Source organism: Orcinus orca, chromosome 15, assembly GCF_937001465.1.
Source record: "Orcinus orca chromosome 15, mOrcOrc1.1, whole genome shotgun sequence".
NCBI classification, from domain to species: domain Eukaryota; kingdom Metazoa; phylum Chordata; class Mammalia; order Artiodactyla; family Delphinidae; genus Orcinus; species Orcinus orca.
The window spans coordinates 49704894-49729292 of record NC_064573.1 but is presented as its reverse complement, the minus strand read 5'-3'; the positions used below and the strand labels follow the sequence as shown (position 1 = coordinate 49729292).

The window sequence follows — 24399 nt, the reverse complement described above, 5'->3', positions numbered from 1 at the left end:
CCCTGAATCATTACAATTTAACCTTGTGAAACCCACCTTCTTAGGCTTGAAAATCTTGTAAAAAGCAAAGCAAAAATTCATACTATAGATGAAGAGAAATGAAAACTCATGACTGCTGAAATTCTTCAACAAGGTATAAAAGCAAGAAAATTCTCTTACTTTGGTCCTAAATTCAGTGGATGCTCCAAATTCAAAGAGAAATCTCACAACATCATTATGTCCTTGTTGAGCAGCAAAGAACAGGGCAGTTGTACCTGACTGAGAGAGAGACAGAGGCTGGTTTTAAAAGATATTTGGTTACATTACATTTGATTTATATGCTTGTAATCAAAACAAAACAAAATCCTTGCATATAAACTTCCAGCCTAGGAGGGGGCTATATTTGAACAGACTGTATTCCTTGTTCAGGTAAGTGACCAGTGTGGAGGCTGCTGGGTTCCAGAAATGTTAAGATGTAACAAGGTCTGGATGAGGAAACTGGGCTAGAATAGGAAAACTCTCATCTTTTTTGGCTGCCCTGTGCACATGTGGGATTTTAGTTCCCCGACCAGGGATCAAACCCGTGTTCCCTGCAGTGGAAGCATGGACTCCTAACCACTGGACTGCCAGGGAAATCCCTCACCTTCTTAATAGACATGAATTTTAAAGACTACCAAAGTGTGCAAATGCTATGTGTCTAGAGAGCCAACTAAAGGAAACAATGGCAGGTCCATCTTCAGGAGACAAATATTCTGATATTGCAAAATGGATTACAGATATACCGAGGAAGTCTGCTCTAAGCGTCAGTTCCACAGCACTGCCAGGCACTTTCTTCCAGCTTCCAAAACATGCGGGGTGAGGTCAGGGCCTCTCTTTGGCTATTTTTCCAGACTGACCTGGCTCAGGGAATTCTGGGGGTCACCGGGGACCTACACGTCATCGTTATTTGCGCCACACAGGTTACCTCTAAACCCAACACACTTAAGTCCTCAAGGGCCACTGTGTTCAATGCACAATAGTTTTCATCTCCAAGAACATTAGTTGAGCAGTTGGAACCAAATAGATAAAGACCATAAAAACCATACTTTGGGTGGAAGTCAAACAAACGTTTCTCTTCTTCTCCCAGCTTCTCTCCGTTTTTCTTAAGAGATTTTTGTGTATGTTGAACTAGCCCTTCACAATAAAGTCTTTGAGTAAGCAGATCTGGACTATATTGTTTTTATTAGAGAAAATCTGTCTTTTCTTTAAAGTTAAAATAAACAAAGGCTGTAAAGCAGAGCGGAAAAATAAAACGATTAGGGAAGTTTTAAAGTCGAAATCTAAAGGGGCCCAAACATCTTCCTTCCGGAAGAAAATCAGCTGCTGAAGTGAAAATGACCTAAAACAATGATTCGGTGTTGTGGAAATTACTCAGAAGAATCTGTCCGGGGGGAGACTGGATGGATTTCCTGTAGTCTCTGTACTGCTCCTCTCAAGGCCCAGGCTTGCTGATCCGGGGCTGTGGAGAACCAGTGTCCAGATGCTATCTATCAAGGGTCATTCTCCCACGGTCCACAGCCAAGGTGACACCCAGAGGGGAGAGGGAGGGACTTCTAGATGCCCCCAGGAAAATGCAGACCTTACACATGGTGTGTCTTACTTTTCTCCACTCAGGGATGGGGGTCCAGCCTGGGAGAAGGGTGTTTTGCTTGATGAAAGTTTGGTTGGTGAATCATCCTTTCTGAAACACCTGCAGGTCAGGGCCTCTGATAAGAGTGGATCAAGGAAAACCAAGCACTCCTGTCTGCTTTGGAGCTTGCCCCTGTACGCCCACCTCGGGTCTGAGTCTCTGTGGACTGAGGCCACGTTCACTCTAGGTGTGACCTTGGATGTGTCTCCACAAAGGTGAACTCACCAGGCCCTAGACTGGCTTGGAAATACATGCAGCCTCCCCAGGCCTGAATCTCCAGCCTCCCACTGCCCCTCTGCATCGGACTGAGAATGGATCCTCTGGCTAGATAGGACTCCTGAGATGGCCCCTGAACGATTGTGTCAACTGGCTCACATTTTAGTCTGATGTTCACCACATGCCTTTTGGAGAGAGAACTTATTTAACTCATGGCTGGTCAGAGAAGCCCTTTGCAAACATAGTTTGGTGAGAATGGCTGAGGTAGGCTAGCCAGTGAGCCTAGCTAACAGTGGGTGACCCAATCCTTCTAAAAATATAATGATCTCTATGAAAATCCTGTACCTTCTATAGCATCTCATCCCAAGGGAAGAAGGAAGAAGTGATTTAGGCTCAGGGCAAAACATATGGGTGTTTAAGGAATGTGGTTGGAGGTTTTGTTATGTCAGATGTAACATGGGCCTAGAAGATTTGTTCAACTGAAGTACAACCAACAGTCCCTCCCTGGGCCTTATTTAGATGCAGTCTGCAACCTGGGCTTTAATGTCATATAGGAAAAAAGCAATGATTACAGTCAGCCCTCCATATCCACAGGTTCTGCATTCATGGATTCAACCAACCACAGAAAGAAATATTAAAAAAAAATCTCCACAACCGCTATGGAGAACAGTATGGGGGTTCCTTAAAAAACTAAAAATAGAGCTACCATATGATCTGGCAATCCCACTCCTGGGCATATATCCAGAGAAAACCATGATTCAAAAAGATACATGCACCCCAGTGTTCAATGCAGCACTATTTACAATAGCCAAGACATGGAAGCAACCTAAATGTCCATCAACGGAGGAATGGATAAAGAAGGTGTGGTACATATATACAATGGAATATTACTCAGCCATAAAAAATAATGAAATAATGCCATTTGTAGCATCATGGATGGACCTAGAGATTATCATACTAAGTGAAGTAAGTCAGACAGAGAAAAACAAACATATGATATCACTCATATGTGGAATCTAATTAAAAAATGATACAAATGAACTTATTTATAAAACAGAAATAGACACAGATTTCGAAAACAAACTTACACTTACCAAACGGTGGGTGGGGAGGAATAAATTAGGAGTTTGGGATTAACACATACACACTACTTTATGTAAAATAGGTAACCAACAAGGACCTACTGTATAGCACAGGGAACTCTACTCAATATTCCGTAATAACCTATACAGGAAAAGAATCTGAAAAAGAAAGAATATATGTATATGTATAACTGAATCACTTTGCTGTACACCTGAAACTAACACAACATTGTAAATCAACTATACTCAAATAAAATTTTTTAAAAAAAGAAAAATTCCATAAAGTTCCAACTTGCCATGCACCAGCAACTATTTACATAGCATTTACATCATATTAGATATTATAAGTACTCTAGAGATGATTTAAAGTACATGGGAGGATATGCATAGGCTATATGCAAATACTATGCCATTTCACATAAGGAACTTGAGTATCTGCAGATTTTGGTATCCAAGGGGGGTCCTGGACCCAATCCCCTGTGTATTCGGAGGGATGACTGTACTCTAGTCCTTTTTAACAATTCACTATTGTGAGAACTTCACATCTCTGTCACTGGCATTATTTTTTTTTTTAACATCTTTATTGGAGTATAATTGCTTTACAATGGTGTGTTAGTTTCTGCTTTATAATAAAGTGAATCAGTTATACATATACATATGTCCCCATATCCCCTCCCTCTTGCATCTCCCTCCCTCCCACCCTCCCTATCCCACCCCTCTAGGTGGTCACAAAGCACCGAGCTGATCTCCCTGTGCTACGTGGCTGCTTCCCACTAGCTATCTATTTTACGTTTGGTAGTGTATATATGTCCATACCACTCTCTCACTTTGTCCCAGTTTACCCTTCCCCCTCCCCATATCCTCAAGTCCATTCTCTAGTAGGTCTGTGCCTTTATTCCCATCTTGCCCCTAGGTTCTTCATGACCACTTTTTTTTAGATTCCATATGTATGTGTTAGCATAGGGTATTTGTTTTTCTCTTTCTGACTTACTTCACTCTGTATTACTTCACTCTGTATGACAGACTCTAGGTCCATCCACCTCACTACAAATAACTCAATTTCGTTTCTTTTCATGGCTGAGTAATATTCCATTGTATATATGTGCCACATCTTCTTTCTCCACTCAACTGTCGATGGACACTTAGGTTGCTTCCATGTCCTGGCTATTGTAAATAAAGCTACGTTATTCTTATTCACGTGCAAGACCTGACTTACCTCTCTCTGGAGATTGATGTCAGCCCCCTGCAGGACGAGCTCCTTCACACAGCCTATGTGGCCAGCATAGGAGGCGATCATGAGGAGTGTTGTGCCATTCTGGGTGGGGGAGAGACAGATGAGCAGTCAGGCCACGTGACACCAGAGAGGTGGCCTGGAGAAGATGCCGCAGACGTCAGCTCCTCCCAGGACACGTCCGAGCTGAGCGCAACATCTCCCGCAGTAAATAAAAGTGTCTCGTGAATAATCTTATAATGCACACCAAACAGGAAAAAGCAAAGTGACAAAGTGCTGAGGCTGGAATTTTCAATTCAAACATTCACTTACTTCCATTACCCTCAGACACGCAGTCCAAGTGAACCATGGTTACTGCATTTTGAGGCAGCAGTGATGTAGTGGCCTCGTTTTATGATTCCTGAGCCAAAACACTGTGATTAATGCAAAAAAGTGGGTTAAGTGGTACTAGTTGGTTTTCTGAGTTTAGAATTCTTTATTTTCAAACGGATTCAGGTAAAGATGCCACGAGAGACTACAGAAGTGAGAGTCAGGAGCCCCGGGGTCCATCTCTGTCATCAACCAGCAGCGTAACCTGGGGCACACTGCTCACAATTCCTGGGGCTCATTTACTTCAGGTTTAAAATGAGGAACTGGGTGATATGATTGCCAAGGTCCCTGCCAGCTTTAAGATTCAAGGACTGGAGACGTACCACCTGATATTCCAATTCAAGTGGACTTTTGTGGTTTAATTTACATTTGTTTTCACGGGCTCGAAACTGTAATCTGAACCCCCTCTTCTGTGTGGTCAGCAGCCTGCTTCTGTGGAGAGGATAAGAGAGAGACAGACGGCTCTGCCTGTGAGGAAGCCTCACGAGGTACGGGGTGGTGATTCTTAGAAGCCTCATGCTATACATTCAATACGTCTGTGGGATTTTGTAGGAAGGCAGTGTAGTTGAGTGGTCACTGACAGTATGATTCTGGGCCGGTTATCTGAGCTCTCAAAGGCTCATTCACCTCATCTGTAATGCGGAATAGTAAAAGCATCTGCCTGATTAAATTAAATGGGGAAAAGCAATAATTCAGGCGATGTGCTTAGTTTAGTAATGTTAAATATTCAGTAAGAGTTAGATGTTAAAATAATATTATGATGCCTCAGTAAATGTTAGATTATTATTTGGTTTTTGTTGACGCGTGTGAAAGACAATCCTAGTTTGGGGAAAGTCTTGTTTGCTATAAGTAAAAGTACAGGTAGAATCGAGAAGAGCTAGTGGCTTCACAGAAGTGCTTTATGATGCTCTTCTACCCCACGTGACCGCATTTGGTATTTGAATGTAAGACCTTCATGTCGGCTGTACCACCTATCATTCAGGGGGACTTATTCCTCCGTGTTTTTCAAGATTAGAGTAGCAAACTTGGAGTTACCAACTTCCTCTCGAATGTGAGAACATTTTTATTCAGCATTCAGACAGAAGACTCCTTGATTTAAAGCCAGTCTGAACAGACAAGCTATGAATGTATCCTTTGCGTGAGAGATGAGAAAATTTTTTCATCATGGGTCACACTGGTCTCAAAATACAAATCAATCATGAGCTACAGGAATCACAGAGCACTTAACTTGGATATTTTAAAAAGAAAATAAAAAACAACAGGCTCATCTATTTTACAGTAAGGGAAGATGAATGAAACAAATAACCAAAATGCTCCTTTATACATTGTATTTCACTTCTACATCATGGTCGCCTGAGGAAAAGTCAGAGGTTGGGACAAAGGAGAAATAGAATACAAAGCCTGCGCGCCTAGAGCCCGTGCTCCGCGACAAGAGAAGCCACCGCAATGAGAAGCCCGCGCACCGCAACGAAGGGTAGCCCCCGCTCACCAGAACCAGAGAAAGCCCGTGTGCAGCAACAAAGACCCAACGCAGCCAAAAATATAAACAAATAAATTAATTTTAAAAAGAGGAGGGATCTGTGGATGTATTAAGCTACACAAAGCTGGAAGTCAGGAGAAGGTCATGGGGGTGTCTGAAAAGGGGTGACTTTAAGAAAAAGGAGTAAAGTGGTCATCAACATGGTCAGTGGGTGAGGCCACAATGAAAACAGGCAATTCCCACTCCAGTTCTGTCCAGGGTGGCACTGCTGCCCAGCGAGACCCAAGTAAGACCCGACGACCAGTTCACAGATGCCCAAGACCCCATATCAGTTTGGGTCCTGGCAAAGAACAGACGGTACATTCAAACTGGGATAACTGGACGAAAGTTTAATAAAGAGACTATTTATAAGGCCATGCTCTGGATGTAGGGAAACTACAAAGAACAGTACTGGGAGCGAGTAACAGCGGAGCTGCACTGCTAGCCCAGGCCCGAAGGCGTGAGGGACAGATGGTGGCTCCCAGGACGGAGAGGGTGAGAGTCCTGCTGCCAGACAGGATGGGGGGGGGGGGTCTAGACTCCCCAACATCCCTGTCCTCCCTCCCTCTGATTCCTGCCAACGCTCCCACTGGCCAAACCGTACTGGAGGCCAGAGGGAAGCCAGTCCCCTGGGGCAGGCCAGACAGCTCCAACTCTGGGACACAGAGCAAACTGGAGAATGTTACAAGTGGGTCTGGAGGCGCACCCCAAGCTGTCCTGCACTGATGCCCGGTGGCGGGGGGGGGAGCAAAGTGGAGCAAACTTTGATACCTCGCTTGGGCTGGTGGCTGACATCACCTACCAAATTTGCACAATAAAAGCTGGAAATGGCATACCCTGTTATCTGGAAAACAAGAAGGCTCCTGTGAAAACATTTCTATTTAATCCCTAAAATCAAAACATCTGCTCTCTCCTCATCTGAGGTCCTCTTAGTCCCCAGAGATGCGACATCCTGCTGAGAACAGAGAAATTGCCGCCTCTAGCTGGGGAAGGAAGGGCTCTGGCAGTGATGCCTGAAAGTAGGCGGGAGGACCTGTTTTTATTACCCCTTCATTGCCGATGAGGGTATTGGTGTTTGCAAAGGTAAGAAAGGGATAAGAGGCTGGGTGGAGGCTTCCATCTCTCAGTAGAAAAAACCCAACTCCCACATCCGCGGCAGCCCCCTTCCGTTCAGAATCATCTCCCCCTTTTCTTCTTGGACTTGGCCGATTCTGATTCCCAGTGACGTGTCTCTTCCCCTATTGTGGCCCCTCCTGTTTTATGCAGGTAATGGCTTTCCCAGTATGTTTTTTTTTTTTTTTTTTTTTGCGGTACGCGGGCCTCTCACTGTTGTGGCCTCTCCCATTGCGGAGCACAGGCTCCTGACGCACAGGCTCAGCGACCATGGTTCACGGGCCCAGCCGCTCCGCGGCATGTGGGATCTTCCCGGACCGGGGCACGAACCCGCGTGCCCTGCATCAGCAGGCGGACTCTCAACCACTGCGCCACCAGGGAAGCCCCCCAGTATGTTTTGAAGTTCCCCGTGGTACTTTGGACTTTTTGAAAAGGATGAAGCAAGCAAACACATGAAAAAGCAGACAAGCACTGTGAAGGAAGGGTACTCAGCAGGCGCTCTCATGCCAGCGGGGGACGGCGAGCTCGCAGCATGCGTGTACCGAATGGACCGGTCCGTACACTGTCCCTGCAGTCCACGTCCACTCGGCCACTGTTCAGCAGCAGCCTGAGCAGAGCCAAGTTGCCCCTCCTCGCTGCCCAGAACGCCGCGTTGGCAAGTGGGGTTTCCTTCTGCAGAAGCAAAACAAAACAGGATCTTAAAATCGACCTTCATTAACACGACCACTTCTACGCAAGTACGCACTACCATTCAAAAGGGAGACCTTCCAGATGTGTCTGATCATTTGAAAGACTGCTCCTCTGGCAACAGGTGATTGTCGTGTACTTGGTTATGGGATGCAGATACCCGAGCCATGGGCTGTGATGAAGAGCCGTGTTGTTGATTACACAGCACTATTTATACCCTATTTCCCACCGGTGTCCTCACTTTCCTGCCTCTGTTCACAGTTTCCTTTTTGTTTGAAATGAATTTTCCCCCATCCTTCACGGCCAAGGTTCTGCTTAAAGGTTATTTCCTCCCTGAAGTGTTCCCAAATCTCTCTTTGCCTCTAAGCAGAGGGAAATCTCTCCCAATTCTGAGTTTACAGGTACGTTTTCTGTGACCTCAATACTTTCCACCTGATTCCAGCAGCCTGGGTAAATGCCTCACTTTCCCTCCACCAAATTTTCTCTGTTTCAGCTGGAACTTGACAGAGGTTTCTGCTGAAAACAAGGAACTCTGGGCAGAAAATGTTGCTGTGAGTCCTTTAAGAAAAAGGAGTAAAGTGGTCATCAACATGGTCAGTGGGTGAGGCCACAGTGAAAACGGGCATTCCCACGCCAGTTATGTCCAGTGGATCCTTCACTCCACTCCTGGGTTATTTTAAAGTTGCTAAGTTAACGTTGGAACAACTACAGAAGGAACAGAGCTGGAGAACAGGTCTTCTGAATCAGAGCTGCAGAGTTGACTGTAGTACCACCACCTTCTCTAAAACAGATCAATTTGAATTTGCAGAGAACAGTCCCTGGTCGGGGTGAGGGACAGGCAGAACCAGACAGCTCAGGGTTTCCACCCCAGCCCTGGGCAACGGACTTGGCCCCGCTGAGGCCTGGATTCCTCTTGCTCAGATGGAGATCACATTACCTGCCTTGAAGTTTATGGTAAAAATTAGATGATGCAGGTTAATTGGCTAATACGGTGCCCAGCACATCATACATGCTTACAAATACTAGTTTCTTTCCTTCTGTCCACTTTCTTTCCAAAGTTAGAATCAACAGGCACAGCTGAACTCAGAGTATTGGTACTAATAAAGAATTCTGCTGGTCTCAGGAAATTTTCTAGTATTCAAATTGTTGAACAAAAACACTTTTTGGGGAGGGCTTAAAGCACATATCTGCCCCAGAGGGTCTTTTATGCAATACATCTTCTAAGTGTATGTATAAGGTATTACATACAATACCTAACTCACCAATGCTAAGTTAAAAAGAAAACACCGACAATTTCCGCTGCTCCACAGAACCATCACAAGTGAAAGTCCAGTGGCAGCAGAGTGGTGGCAGCACCTGTGGGTGTGAGGATTTAATTTCAGGAGCTCTTCAGCACACACACAACTTAGTGTTCTTGTGCATTCTTGGACAAGAGCGTGGCAAAGTGGGGAGTGATAAGCAGATTACAAACATTCTTGGAATGCTTCCCTGGCTCAGTTAGGAGGAAACAGATCACCTTAAATTCCAGGTGAATAATTTGCTTCCCCTGAAGGTGTAAGTTTTACTGTCCCAGGAGTTTTCACACGCAGTGTCTGTGGTTTTTGCACCAGGCTGGGTCTGATGTTACAGTTGTTAGTAAGTGGGTGAAGCAATGGCAAGGCTGGTTTGACTTGTATAATAAATCATGAAACAATGCCCCTTTAATAGAGAGATTGCACAAGGCCAAGATGAAGTTTGGGAGGGTGAATAGGAAGACAATTTAATATGCACCATGGAACAGCTCTGTTGGCTTTTCTGGAAACATGAAACCTTGAGAGTCTTAAACTGTAAATCATTTTCAGTGATTTTGTTGTTTCACTTTAATCCCAAATACCTTTCAAAACACCATTTGCAAACCACAAACTTCTATTGTCATAACAAGCTCTCCAGCCAGGAGCCTCTCCTGCCTTTGGGATGGCCTCGGGGATTCCTCTCCTGCATGGGCTACACATCCTGGTTTCCTACAAGGTTCTAGAAACTGAGCTTTGGGAAAAGGTGTAAATCCTTCATTTTCCCTCAAGAGCTTGATATACTGGGAGGTGGAGGCATGATAGAGTAGTTGATTTGGGGTGAGAGAGAGCCGAGTTCAAGTTCTGGCCCTGCTACTTCCCGGTTCTGGGACCTCGGGCAGGTTATTTAATTTCTCTCTGCCCTAGGGAAGTGAATGCTATTAATGGTGGTAGTATAGTCAGTATCCTTGGGGGATTGGACCCCCTGCGGATACTGAACTCTGTGGATGCTCAAGTCTCTTATATAAATCGGCACAGTATTTGCATATAACCTACGTATCTCCTCCCACGTACTTTAAATCGTCTCGAGATTACCTGTGATATCTTACATATGTAAATGCTATGTAAATAGTTGTCAGTGCAGGTCAAATTCAAGTTCTGCTTTTGGGAACTTTCTGGAATTTTTTTTCTGAATACTTTTGATCTGTGGTTGAATAGGCAGACGTGGAACCTGCAGACACGGAGGGTCAACTGTACCTCTGTCATGGGCTGTTAGAGGATAAATGAAGTAATACGTGCAAATGCACTTTGACAGCAAACGCTCAAGAGATGCGAGCTCTAGATGCACAGTCCTCACAGCCCTTTAAAAGACTTGTCCAGGAGAATTCACTTGCTTGGTTGCTGGCATGTGCTCAGGACAGTGGCACTGGCCAGGGGCTAGGACTAGAGGTACCAGTCAACCTTGATCTCTGCTCCAATGGCTTTATGGGCCAGTAGGAAACGAGCATCCCAGGCATGCAGGGTGCTGATGCAATGACATGGGGGCATCCTGGGAACCGTCACTAGCTCGGAAGGGCTGGAGTGAAGGACGTGGGGTGAGAGAGGGCAGGAGATGCTGTAGGGCAGTTAGTCAGGGCCACATCTTGAAGGACTTGCTGTGCTATGTGATGGAGCTGGACTTCATCCGGTGGGTACTAGGGAGTCAAGGAAGGGTTTTAAGGTGGGGAGAGACCACCAGTTTTGCATTTTAGAAGGTCCCCGTGGCAGCCTCAGGAAGAATGGACTGAGGACTGGAGCCAGACTGAGACTAGTGTCTACAAGGTTAGGAGACACTGTACAGACAGGGAAGAGATGGTGAGCTGAGGCTACGATCGTGGGGACAGCAGGATGAGACAGACGGGGGAAATTTCAAGGAGCTAAACTGAATAGTCTCGGTGTATGACTGTCTGTGCAGGAGCGGAGGGAGAGAAGGAGCCTGGTGGATGTGGACTCATGGAAGTCGGAAGCTCCAGTTGAAAGGCAGATTATGGGGAAAAGTGATGAGTTCAGCTTTGCACATGCCGAGTTTCAGATGCCTATGGGGCATCTAGGTGGAAATGTCTAGCAAAGCAATGCATAAGTTCTCCTATCACACTGCGGCCAACCCATTTTACTGGAGTGCAGGAATCCTGAGCTAATACTTACCTAGTGCTTATTCCGTACCAGTGGCACATCCTCCGCAGACTAGCTCATTTAATGCTCATCACAGCTCGGGGAAGTGGGTGCATTATTATCCCACTGCTCAGATGACGTAAGTGAGAAGCAAGAAGCAACAAGGCAGGCTTCAGCCCCAGGCAGTCTGGTGCTTGAGGCTGGGCTCTCAGCCATCCTATCGTCCTGCCTCCTGCGGAGCTCTCCTCCTGAGACAGCAAGGAATAGGCAATGTGGACCCCAGTGACCTCCTTCCTACCCTCAGTCCAAGTCCTCTTCTGCCAAGATGGAAAGTCCCCCGACCTTCTTTCTCTTTGGGGTCTACAGACCACATTGCCTGGTTAACTTCCAAACCTCCTCTGGGTACAATCTGCACATAATCATAAAATGCTGTTTACAAAGGGCAGCCCTTTAAGCCTTTAAAGGAGCTGATGCACGTGAAAATGCTTCACACAAATCTTAAGGCAATTCACCAATCGTGTGATTACTACTTAACCTCTTCCTTGGTTTTTCGGGTCTCTGCAAGCAGGCTGTTGGCTGTGACATTGTCATCACAGCAGTGACAACCTACGTTGGGTTCTTGCTCTGTATCAGGCAGTGTGCCGAGTACTCTCACTGTTCTAACGCTTTTAATTCCCAGAAAAACCCCATGAGGTAGGTGTTACTGTCCCCATTTTTAAGATGAGGAAACTGAGGCACAGAAGTGACTTATGTAAGGTCATCCAGCTAGGAAGTAACGGGATTCAAACCCAAGTCTGTTTGGGTCCAGAGTCTGAGATCCTATATCTTATCCGCTGTGAGAAAACCTGAGTATAACCTTCCACATATGCCATCTTCCCTTCTCTTTTTTCCCCCTATTTACTGCCAGAATTTTGGCTCACACAGTGGTCATTAGCACACTACCAGAAATTAAATACAGGAAGGAAGGGGAGAGAAACACAGAAGGGAAGTTGTTACTTGTACAGAACTGGAATTCTGATTAAAAGCTAAGAGGGGGTAGAGATCTAAACTACTGGTTTAAAAAAGGGTTAAGAATAATGTGTATTTCATTTGTATAATTAATCTAATCAAGAGAACATTAGCTTTGTTCAACGATGAATTTCTCTGATGTTCGAAGCCACATTAAACAAGGGGATAAGGAGGGTTGAGAGACCACAGGCAGGAGGAGGTTTTTGATATGTCACCATTCCACTTCCTGCTAAATGGCTGAAATTTACAGAATTGCTTAATCAACATGAACTGAGAATTAACCCTGTGTTGTAAGTATCATTACACTTCTGTAAGTGATAGGAAACCTAAGAGGAAAAAGTAAGTGATTTATTCACCCAGGCATTCTGCCTAAGAGGTAGGCCTGTATAACACTGGCGTTTCCAAACTCAGAACTCAAGATCACATTTAAAGTCTGTTTAACACATATATGTTCCGAATTAGGCCAATCGATAGAGGTAGAAAGTAGTTTAGCAGTTTTCTGAAACAAGGATGTTTGGAGGAATACAGTGACTGCTAAGAGGTATATAGTTTCTTTTTGAGGTGATTAAAATATTCTAGAATTGGGGCTTCCCTGGTGGCGCAGTGGTTGAGAGTCTGCCTGCCGATGCAGGGGGCGCGGGTTCGTGCCCCGGTCCGGGAAGATCCCACATGCTGCGGAGCGGCTGGGCCCGTGAGCCATGGCCGCTGAGCCTGTGCGTCCGGAGCCTGTGCTCCGCAACGGGAGAGGCCACAACAGGGAGAGGCCCGCATACCACAAAAAAAAAAAAAAAAAAAAATTCTAGAATTGATTGTGCTAATGGCTGCACAACTCTGTGAATATGCTAAAACCCACTGAAACAAACAGTTTAGCTGGGTGAATTATATGGTATGTGATCTGTATTTCAATAAAGCTGTTAAAAAAAAATACATGGCTTTGTTAATTTATTCTCCTGTGGCTCATCCAAAAGATTTCAGATGATTGATGGACTGGAGTTGATTTTGAGATAATTTACATACCTTCAGAACATAGATGGAACATACAAGTTCCTGTACGTCTGGCCAAGACATGAACAATTTCCATCACCAAGATGAAGCCTGGAATTGAGATGCTTTTCCTCTTGGGTAAGACAGGCTCAAGAAAGACCTAGGTATTATTCTTTATCTAGTGATGGTTCCCCGGGGATGGTGACCTCCCTCATTGGGTTAGGGTCTAGCCCCCAAATTGTGCCAGACTTTTGGCAACCTCAGCCCTGGAGAAATAGCTGTTATAAAGACAAAGGTTAATGTACTGAAATCCACGAGCTTCATTCCACAAAAAGACTCAGACCTGCACTTTGAGTTTGCTTTTACTTTAAAAACAATTCCAACAAACATGTATCTCTTTTCCCAACCAGAACAAATTGGGAGTTGCCAAGGGTGAAACAGGAAGTTTACTGGAGAGGCAAAGCGCTACCAGCAAGAAGGGACTGCTGACAGCATAATGGACAAAGGATAAAAAAGGGTGTCCACATGGTTCAGAAGCAAATAGCCCTACAAGTGGTGACTCAGTCATCGAGAAGAAGCGAAATTGTGGTTTCTAACGCTCTGTTGATCCTCCCACAGACTCAGCCAACAATGCTGGGTCTTTTCAATGCAGGCCTTGGAGATCCAGGGCCTCGGGCCTACAAGCCTTTCAGCTGCCGATGAAAATGAAACAGTTAATCTATGGCTCCAAAATCAAAGTTAATGAAAACTTCATTCAGTATGTACGAAATGTAACATGTTGTCAACTTTACTCATTGCTAAAACTGGTATTCATAAAATACCGCTGACACATGTATATATTCGGCAGGGCTGATTTTCTCACTATACAAGAACTACTGAATTGCAGAAAAATCCTGGACAAATGTAAATTAAATGTTATTCGTTGCTAAATAATTTAAAAAGCAATAGTATACAAATCCTTCCAAAAATGTACAATAAAAGTGCTTGTGGGATCTTAGTTCCCCAAACAGGGATTGAACCTGGACCCCTGGCAGTGAAAGTGCTGAATCGAAACCACTAGACTCAGTCCAAATTCCCTGGCCAGGGAATTCCCAAAAGTTGCTATTCTCATTGTGGGCTGAGGGTACATGTTAATATGTTTGGTATGATGTGAGCTGGGGCTAGTGCAGGGTTAGTCACCAGCCTGTGACTCTGCTCCCCTCCCCCACTCCCCCTCAAGCCTTCCCTCTGTGCCTTTTGGAACTCCTCCACTTGCTGGAAAATCAACCGTCTTTCTCCTTCACTTAGCTCCGAGCTTCCTCTGCCTCCCTGGTGGAGGCTGGGCCTGCTCCCACCCCAGCCCTAGGGTGAGGAAGCCTCATCTGGCTTCCAGACACTGCCCTTCTCACCAGGTGTACATCTCTGCTGCTTCAAGACTCAGGCCATCCTACCTTCTCATCCTCTGCCTCACCTCAAGGTAGTTGTCGCCTCCTGACATTTTCTTCACTGAAAATGAACATTTTCTTCCCTGGAAACGTTGGCACCTTCCTTTCTGCCCACCCCAAATTCTGACCGCATCCTGGCCTTCACTTTACAACACATCAATATCTCTGCCCCTCCCACCTCCTGAGAACTTCAGCACTCAGCTCAATCACCCCCTCCACGCGCAAGCCTTCTCAGCACTCCCTGTTGTCATCTTAAAATCCTTTTTTATTGAGATATAATGTACATACTATAAAATTCATCCTTTTAAAGCATAGAATTCGGTGCTTTTTAGTTTAATCTCAAGGTTTCACAACCATCACCACTATTCCAGAACATTTTCATCAACCAGGAGAAACCTCGTACCTATTAACAATCACTGCCCATCCCCCCCTTCTTCCCCCAGTCCCTGGCAACCACGAAGTTACTCTCTGTCTCTATGGGTTTGCCTATTCTGGACATTTTGTATAAATGGAACCATGTAGTACATGCCTTCTGTGTCTGCCTTTTTGCACTTAACATAATGTTTTCAAGGTCTATGCATGAGTGCTTCATTCCTTTTGTTGGTTGTATGATATTCCTTTATATGGATACACCATGTTATGGACTGAATGACTGTGTCCTCCCCCCTCCAAGTTACTATGTTAAATTCCTAACCCTCATTGTGATGCTATTTGGAGGTGGGGCATTTGGAGAGAATTAGGTTTAGATTAGGTCCTGAGGGTGGAGCCCCCATGGGGGGGGGGCAGTTAGTGCCCTTACAAGAAAAGGAAGACATTAGAGCTCCTTCTCTCCCCTTTCTGAGGAGCTAGCCAGAAGGTGGCTGTTTGCAAGGTAGGAGGAGGGTTCTCACCAGACACTGAACCTGCCAACAGCTTGATTGTGGACTTCCCAGCCTCCAGCACTGTGAGATATAAATTCCTGACATATGTTTTCATTTCTTGTGCATATACACCTAGAAGCAGAATGGTTGGGTCATATCGTAGCTCTATGTTTAACTTTTTGAAGGATGACTAGACTGTTTTCTATTATGGATGCATCATTTTATATTCCTACCAGTAATGTATGAGGGTTCCAAATTCTCCGCATCCTTGCCAACACTTGTCATTTTCTGTCTTGTTGACTGTAATCATCCTAACGGGTGTGAAGTGGCATCTCATTGTGGTTTTGATTTGTATTTCCCTGTTGGCTAATGATGTAAAACATTCTTTCAGTGGCTTATTGGCCATTTGTATATCTCCTTGGGAGAAATGTCTATTCAGATCCTTTGACCATTTTAAAATTGGGTTGTCTTGTTTATTGTTGAGATGTCTATTATCATTTAAAGATGCTAAAGTCTCTACCATTTTAAAGCAAACAAACCCTTGGCCAAGTCTGGATTCCTGCTGCAGCCACTGTTCCCGCAGAATTTTTTGAGAGAGTTCTCTCCACTTGTGGTTTCCACCCACTCTCTTTTCAAGCTATTACAATCTGGCTCCTGAACTCAACATTGCATTCAAACTGCTCTCAGCAAGGTCACCAGAGCCTGTTTTGTTACTAAATTCAAGAGGCACTTTTCGATTCTAAGCTTGTTTGATTTCTCTGTGGTATTTAACTCTGCATCCCTCTCTGCCTTTCTGGAAAGACTACAGATTCTTGACTTAATGATAGCACACACTTCTGATTTTTCTCATACACTTCTGTCCGCTCCTCCATTTTCTCAATGGGTTTCCTTTATTCTGCTCATTCTTAAAGTCTTGAGCTTCTTTAAGATTTTGTCCTCAGTCCTCTTTTTTATTTTTTAATAAATTTTATTTATTTATTTTGGCTGTGTTGGGTCTTTGTTGCTGCGCGCGGGCTTTCTCTAGTTGTGGCGAGCGGGGGCTACGCTTCGTCGCGGTGCGCGGACTTCTCATTGCGGTGGCTTCTCTTGTTGCGGAGCACGGGCTCTAGGCTCGCGGGCTTCAGTAGTTGTGGCACGCGGCCTCTAGAGCACAGGCTCCGTAGTTGTGGCACATGGGCTTAGCTGCTCTGTGGCATGTGTGATCTTCCCCGACCAGGGATCGAACCTGTGTACCCTGCATTGGCAGGTGGATTCTTAACCACTGCGCCACCAGGGAAGCCCAGTCCTCTTATTTTCTACCTTTACGTGATCTCACTGGGCAATCACATTCATCCCCAAGGGTTCAATGACCACTTAACACTGCTCACTCCTAAATCTCATCTCTATCTCCTGCCTAGACTACTCTCCTGGGCTCCCGGTTTGTACATCTGTCTAACCAACATCTCTACTTGGACTCCTATCCATCCTTAAACTTGACATGTCCCACCCCAAACATTTTATCTTTACTCCTCTGGCCTTCCCTAACTCAGTGAATAACATCAATTACCGAATTCTGCTGATTAAAAAAAAATTTTGTCACACATTTGTCTGCTTCCTCCCATCCTCAAAACCTGTGCCCTAGTCTGGTACCATTTAACAAGATGACCCCAGCATCATCCTGACTGGTCTCCCAGCTCCATTCTCTTCTCCAAACCATAGCCAGAGATCTTTCTAACATGCAAATCTCACCGTGTCATTCCTCTGCTTACACGAGCTACTGTAAGAGGTGGAATTACACTGGCTTTGGAGCCAGACACACCAGGGTTTCAATCTGAACACCATTCACACACTGGCTGCACGGCTGTGGGAGGAGTTATTTAACTTCTCCATGTTTTAGTTTTCTTATTTGGAAAAAAAAAAAGTGGGGGCACCAAAGTACCATCTCGTGGGTCCTCCTGAGGATTCAGAAGATGCACCATGATGCCCTTGGTTCAGAGTCGGGCACATTTTATGTGCTCAATACATTTTAAGTACTATTTTTATTAAAACCTTCAACAGAGGCATATCAGTGAACCTCATTTTCATCCTAAAATGTGGGCGTTAAATGAATGACTTTAATAACCTCTTTGGACACTGAAGTCTGGTAATCAATCGCAGCTCCACTCTGCGCTGGTCACTCAGCTTCAGGGTCAAAAAAAGTCCTGTGGGGAGGAGGCAGCAGTGGTGCGGCTGGCGTTCGGGAACGCGGACGCAGGATCGGGCATCGGTGCCGCAGCCCTGGTCCCTGCGAGGGGCGGCCGCAGAGGAGCGCAGACCCAGGGCTTCTTCCCCGCCCCCCGCCCGACTGTTACCCCGGCGACAGTCCTCGCCGCCCCTGCGCCCCGCGGCCGGGCTCACCGCACCTGCAGCCAGAAGTACTGAAAGCCTTTTGGGCAAAAACCGCACCCCTAGACCACAAACCACAGGAGCCATCCAGGCCCGGTCGCTCCCTCCCGTCCCCCGCCAGCCCCGCCGGGGCGGCGGCCACCCCTCCCTGCGGGCCCGCGGCGGCTCCGGGCGGACGGTGGGTGCGGGCCCCGCCGCCACAGGTCTGCCGCCCGCCCGGCGCTCCCTCCCGGAGTCCGCAGCGCTCACCTTGAACGACATCCTGCACATGTCCGCGGCCGCCCCGCCGAGACCGGTGCGCTTCCGGCCCGGACGCCCGGCCCAGCCCTCCCCCGCTCACCCGCCGCCTTCCGCAAAGCGGCGGCCTTCCCGGCGCCGCGCGCTCTCGCCGCCGCAGACGGGGCCGGGGCGGGGGGAGAGAAGAGGGGAAGGGGGAGGGGCGGGGGGCTCACACGCGACCGCCCTCCGCGTACCTACCACACACACACTCCCAACTCCGCATGCACTGTGCACACTCTACACACACACAGGTTCATACATACACCACTGCACGCTCACAACCTCACATCACTCTTCACACATCCAGGCTCACTCTCTCCCACTCCATCCCACTCCAAACTGTACACCTCACACTGTGCACACTTTCCAGGTTACACACACTCAACCCTAGCCCCACGTTTTAAACCTACTTGATACTCCGTGACAAAGTTGATTTAAGCTAACTGCATTCATTCACAGGAGAAATAAGCATATTAATGATTCAAAAGTTGGATAAAAATGTTTTCTATTGTAGTTCAATGTGCTAACATCTTCATATGTCATGTGTTATGAAAATTTTTCGTATGCATTAAAAACTTAATTAAAAAAATTTTGGTTCAGGAGGAAAAAAAAAGACACACCCACACCCCTCACACACCTACCTTCTCTCTCATGCACACACTCCATGCACATCCACATTCCTCACACACATACACTGCAGTCTCTACACAGACTCTACATTCCACGCACACAGGTTCACACACAATACATAATTCCACACTCACATCCATGTATACACAGAACACACACATCCACACACAAATCCACACACACCCACATCCTCCAAAAGGGCATGGTCTTCATCAGATGACTCTTAACCTTCATTACAGCACAAATATGATGATGGAAATGAAACATAAGAAAAATATTCACCCATCATCCCACCACTCTTTCAAATAACCATTTTCAGTTTTGTTTCTGACCTTCTAGGTTTTCTTTTCTTTTTCTTCTTTTTCTTTTATAAGAATCTGGGATTTTTCCTCCTGGGGAAAGAGCTGGGAAACAAGCCTTTTGACTGAAGGAATGATAAGTGGTATTTTCCTTTTTGAAGGTGAAGGGCACAGTTTGAAATAGACACATATTCCTCTTTTTACCACACCGATCACCTTCTCCCCTTGGCCTTATCCTGCACACCTTGCAGTATCACAGGAGCTGTCCACTCCCTCGAACGTACTACTTGCTAATTGCCCAGGGTTGGTCTGAGGGGAGTAAAAGTGGGAGAGTCATATTTTTTTTAATTAAAAAATATATTATTTTTAAAGTAGAAACAGCAATAATACCCTTTCTAGAAAATTCAAACGCTAAAGTAAAAGTGAACGTCTCACACCCTCACACTGCAGGAATCGATTCATCCTCCCCCTCACCTCTGTTTGAGCCTCCTTCTTTTTTCCAATGAATTTGTAATGATTTTTTAATTTAAAAGTTAAAAAAATATAACTACAAATTAAAGTTCATAAAGAACATAAAAATGTTTATCTTGTATGGATAAATTGTATTACTTTGTGTTTAAAACAATTTTAAGGAAAAAAGTTCCAAAATTTGATAGGAATTTCTAATTTTTAAAATCAAGATAGACTCAGGGACTTCCCTGGCAGTCCAGCAGTTAAGACTCCGCCCTTCCACTGCAGGGGGCGAGGTTTCGATTCTTGGTTGGGGAACTAAGATCCCACGTGCTGCATGGTGCTGCCAAAAAGTAAAAAAAAAAGACTCAAAACTTTTCCCCTGCCCTGGGTGTCTATGGATGAGATAGTTTTGAAGTAGCTACATGACATTGTTATATAAAATCAAGCATTGGAAGTTTTGCTTTATTAATAGTTTTGATAAACAAAAAGAGGAAGGGAAAGAATTAATATTTTGAGTGCTATGTACCAGGAGCTTCCCTTGTAAGAATGCTATGAGGTGTGTATTATGCTCAGTCCACAGCTGGAAAAAACTGTTTCTGAAAGATGAAGTAATTTGTTAATGAGTGGTCAGGCTAGACCTTTAATTAGGTCTTTCTGTGGGCTTCTCTGGTGGCGCAGTGGTTAAGAATCTGCCTGCCAATGCAGGGAATACGGGTTCGAGCCCTGGTCTGGGAGGATCCCACATGCCGCGGAGCAACTGGGCCCATGTGCCACAGCTCTTGAGCCTGCACTGCAGAGCCCGCGAGCCACAACTACTGAGGCTGCGTGCCACAACTGCTGAAGCCCGCGCGCCTGGAGCCCGTGTTCCGCTGCGGGAGAAGCCACCGCAATGAGAGGCCCGTGCGCCACAGCCAAGAGTGGCCCCGGCTCGCTGTACCTAGAGAAAGCCCGCGTGCAGCAACAAAGACCCAACATGGCCAAAATTAAATAAATTTTTTAAAAAAAGTCTTTCTGGCTTCAAAGCCTGTTTCCTTTCTTCCACTCAGAGTTGTTTTGGGCATTGTCTCTGGCCAGGCTGCTGATGGGATTCTTGTCAAAGGAAAGAAAGTGCCTGAATACAAAGTTTAAATGGTTAAAAAAAAAAAAAAGAATGTGCATATACACCATCCCATACACGTGGCTCAGCTTGTCTTCATGAAAAAGCCCCCAAACAGAGCAAACCTCTCATGACCGCAGCCAGGCACCTCCTCCTAAAGTCTTCTACTCTGGAACTTAGCAGGAACCCACCAGGCCTAACACAGGAAATTCAATCCCTGTAGACCCACCCTCCATATTCAAATACTGTCTCACTTCCCCCAAAGAAGGGCTCCACACTTGTCCCAGGCGTCTCCTTGTTATCATCCTCCCTCCCATCCCCATGGCTCGCTCGTGTCTTCCCTCTTCTGTCTGCCCTAACCCCAATCTTGACCTAGCGGAGTTACTCCCAGCTCAAGTCCCTTCCTGCATCCTGCCCCTCAGCCATCTCTCTCCCAACTTTGTTAAGTTCCTGCTGTAATTCTGCTCTGCACCACATCCATTAGCCCGAGGTATTTCTCTAGACTTTGCTTCTGTTACTTTTGACTCCTCCAGAGGAGTCTAAATTCTTCAAAGCCAGACTCTGAGTCTTATAATATGTCTTTTATTTTTTTCGGGGGTTAGTTTACGGCTGGAGATATGGTAGGTGGTCGAAATGTATTTATTGTTGATTGAATAGAAGATTGAGGAATTGTGTTCTCCACATCTACACGGTCAGAAAGCCCACCACTCCTTTGCAGACGCCCATGACACAGAAGCACAGCCATCTGAGTTCATTTCGAATGAGGCCATGTTTGTTATCACCGCGGGTTATACCAGCACAGGCTGTAATGTGCTTGTTCTGGATTTTGCGCTCTCAGTTTACGCCCTAGCAGGACTTGCTCTAGTCGGTCAGGCTGGTCTACTGAGCCCTCTTGCTCCTCTTTTTGTCATCAGGCCCTTTCACCCCGATTAAGAGTCTACCCTGGACAATTTGCCTGTCTATATCCCCCGTCTACATTCCCACCCCACATCTCCAGCTGGTTAACTCAGTCTCTCCTTTTGGAATTTACACCAGACAAGGCTTCCTACAGCTGGGAGTGTAGCAGACACGGCGTTGAACAATCTGCCCAACACCCATTGCCCCCTTCTTTCTTGAACAAGACACCAATTTTGCTCAGGCATCTACTGTACTGCATCTTGGGATATGCTTCAGAGACCCCAGCCCTATTTTCTGTCCAAAACTTTCTTATCTAAGCTAGTGACAGTGCTTGGTTTGGGAGTGGACATGTGGCATATTTTGGTCTCTGAGACATGAGAGGAGGTGTGCTGGGGGCTTCTGAGAAAGATTTCCTTGCTTCTAAGAGAGATACCCAGGAGGAGAAAGTGTTTTCTTCCTTGTAATGCTGTCCTGAATGGATGTGATGCCTGGAATTGCTGCAACCACCTCGTGACCATGAGGGGAGCTATCTTCTGAGGGTGTCAGAGCAAAGAGATGGTGTCACTAAGGTCTGTGTTGAGCAACTGGGGCTGCCCTGTCCCAGGACTTCTTGCTGTTTAAGCTACTTTCCATTGAAAGTATTCTGATCCTGGGTGAGAATGAAAGCAAGGGGTGGGGGGCAAAGGGTCAGGAACTTAATCCATATTGATTAATGTCCATTATGTGCTGGCATTTTAAATGTGTCATTAAATTTTACTCTCATTCCAGCTTTATATGAAAGCATTCCTGATGATGAAACTGAGACTGAGAGTGGGTGAGAACTTGCTTATAATCACAGGGACGAAAAGTAAGAAACTGGTATTTGAATCCAGGCAAATTTGAGAGTAAGACTCCTCTCTCCATTATGCTATCTTTCCAGGTCTGTATATAACAATGATATATATATATATTATATATTATATATATATATAATATTTATATATAATATATATAAACATATATATATATAAAATAATGATATAGAACAATGATATATAACAAAGATATATAACAATGACCTTTAATATAACTTCCTAGAGTTATCAGTTGCTAGCTATGCCCCCAATCTTTTAAAAAGCATATAATAACATAATTGGAATCATGTGTATTCTCCTTTTTTACAAACATGCTAAAGAGGACACTTTCCTCTGGCATAAAAATTCTTTGAAAATCTTGCTTTTAATGATTGCATTTAAAATTGAGGTATACTATAATTGATTTAACCTTTATCCTATTACAAGACATTTCATTGCTTTTAGTTTTGCTATTAAAAATAATCCTAGAATAATTATTTCATACCTAAATTTTATCCACACCTCCCATTATTTCATACTAGGATAAATTTCTAGAATTCCAGAGCCCAAGCATATGAACATTGTAAAGGCTGGTAATTCATATCTACCAACTGCTTTACAGAAATTCTCTGCCCGATTTATACCTCCATCCAGGCTGATTAAATTATTATTTTGGATTTTTCTGAATGCTGACTGTGTAGGCAGACATTATATGCACTAAGCTTTCTACTTATTTGTTTGCTTATTTATACCCCTGCCAGACATTATTTAAATTCTCTTAAAGAATTGCATAGAATAAAACAGGGTAAAAATAAAATAAGAAATAAAAAAAAATGGGACAAAGAGAAATTGAAAACAGGAAAGATAACACAAAGCCAGGAATAAGAGAACACAAAAGGGGAGGCAGGAGGGACACGCTTGACTTTTCAACAACCAACACAGAGCCGGGACACCATCATTTTTATGGTTCATGAGTGTCCCTAAGATCAAAACTCTCCAGTTGCCCGTGAAAGGGTCAACTATTACAGGCAGAACTAAAACTATACAGAGCAACGTACAGCTTCCTCAGCGTTATCGTTATGGTAAATGCATTGGTAAATTTCACAGAGCTGATTTGGGGCTATTCCTTCATGCAGGCTGACAACCTAACATCAGAGGAATTCAGGAGAACTCAAAATAGTGCAGCTTAGGTACAGCATCTGCTGGGCTGACTTCCAGGAGGTTGGGGGGGACCACAGACCCTTAAATGGTCCTCTATAAATACTGTTCTTCTCAAGTCATTGAATGGCTCAGTTTGAGGTTCATTTTCCAGCTGGTACCTGGAGCGCAATTGGCTTAGGCATGGAGTTAAATCACGTAAACATGGAAATGAGAACTGCTTTCTAATTTAGCTCAGAAACCTGACATGAACTTAAACAGGAGACTACCCACCCAGCCAGAGAGTAGATAAAGCCCTGGAAGAACCCAAGATGGAAGCTACTGAGCCCTGGTAAAGACAGAGTGCTTGACCATGGACATCAAGTATCAATATGGCCAGAACTTTCCGTCATGAGCCTGGTTCTGTTATAAGCTTGGGTGGACCCAGCAATAATCCATCAGAAGGTGGAAGTGGTACATCTGAGGTTGAGTCTGAGCAGGATCAGAGGGCACGAGAAAACCTGTATGACTGTACCTCTCAGCTTACACTTGCTGATCTATGGGGAAGCCCTTTGGCCAACCAGATGGATCAGAAATGAGCTGAAGCTGGGGTCTTGGCCTGCCTGGTAGGATGGGGGATGTATATGAGTATAAGCTAATATGGGTGGTGGCTGCACCATAGTCCCATTCAGAGGTGGCTTGAAAAACAGAACTGCCAGTGGAGGACATGGTCTTCCACTTTGTATGGAAAGAGAAGTGGCCCAAGGTGAGTCTATCTATGACTCACGGCAGAGGAGAATGGCTGGACCTGTGGTCATGTCCTAGCAAGAAGTAGTGTTGGAGGACTGGGG

At 45.2% G+C, this 24399-nt stretch overlaps 1 protein-coding gene across 7 annotated transcripts in view; it reads right to left on the bottom strand.

Annotated features, from left to right (window-relative positions):
- ANKRD29 (ankyrin repeat domain 29) overlaps nt 1–18328 on the bottom strand; it is a 44368-nt gene extending 26040 nt beyond the window's left edge. Inside the window, exons 1-5 of one of the 7 annotated variants that reach the window (XM_049698134.1) lie at nt 18174–18200; nt 15591–15692; nt 7740–7850; nt 4163–4261; nt 160–258 (exon numbers count right to left, since the gene is read on the bottom strand). In XM_049698134.1, coding sequence (XP_049554091.1) covers nt 160–258; nt 4163–4261; nt 7740–7850; nt 15591–15665 — 384 coding nt within the window. In that variant the 5' untranslated portion in view covers nt 15666–15692; nt 18174–18200. The other 6 variants (XM_004273752.3, XM_033435321.2, XM_033435320.2 and 3 more) reach the window with 6 other exon arrangements.
- Nucleotides 18329–24399: the final 6071 nt, after the last annotated feature.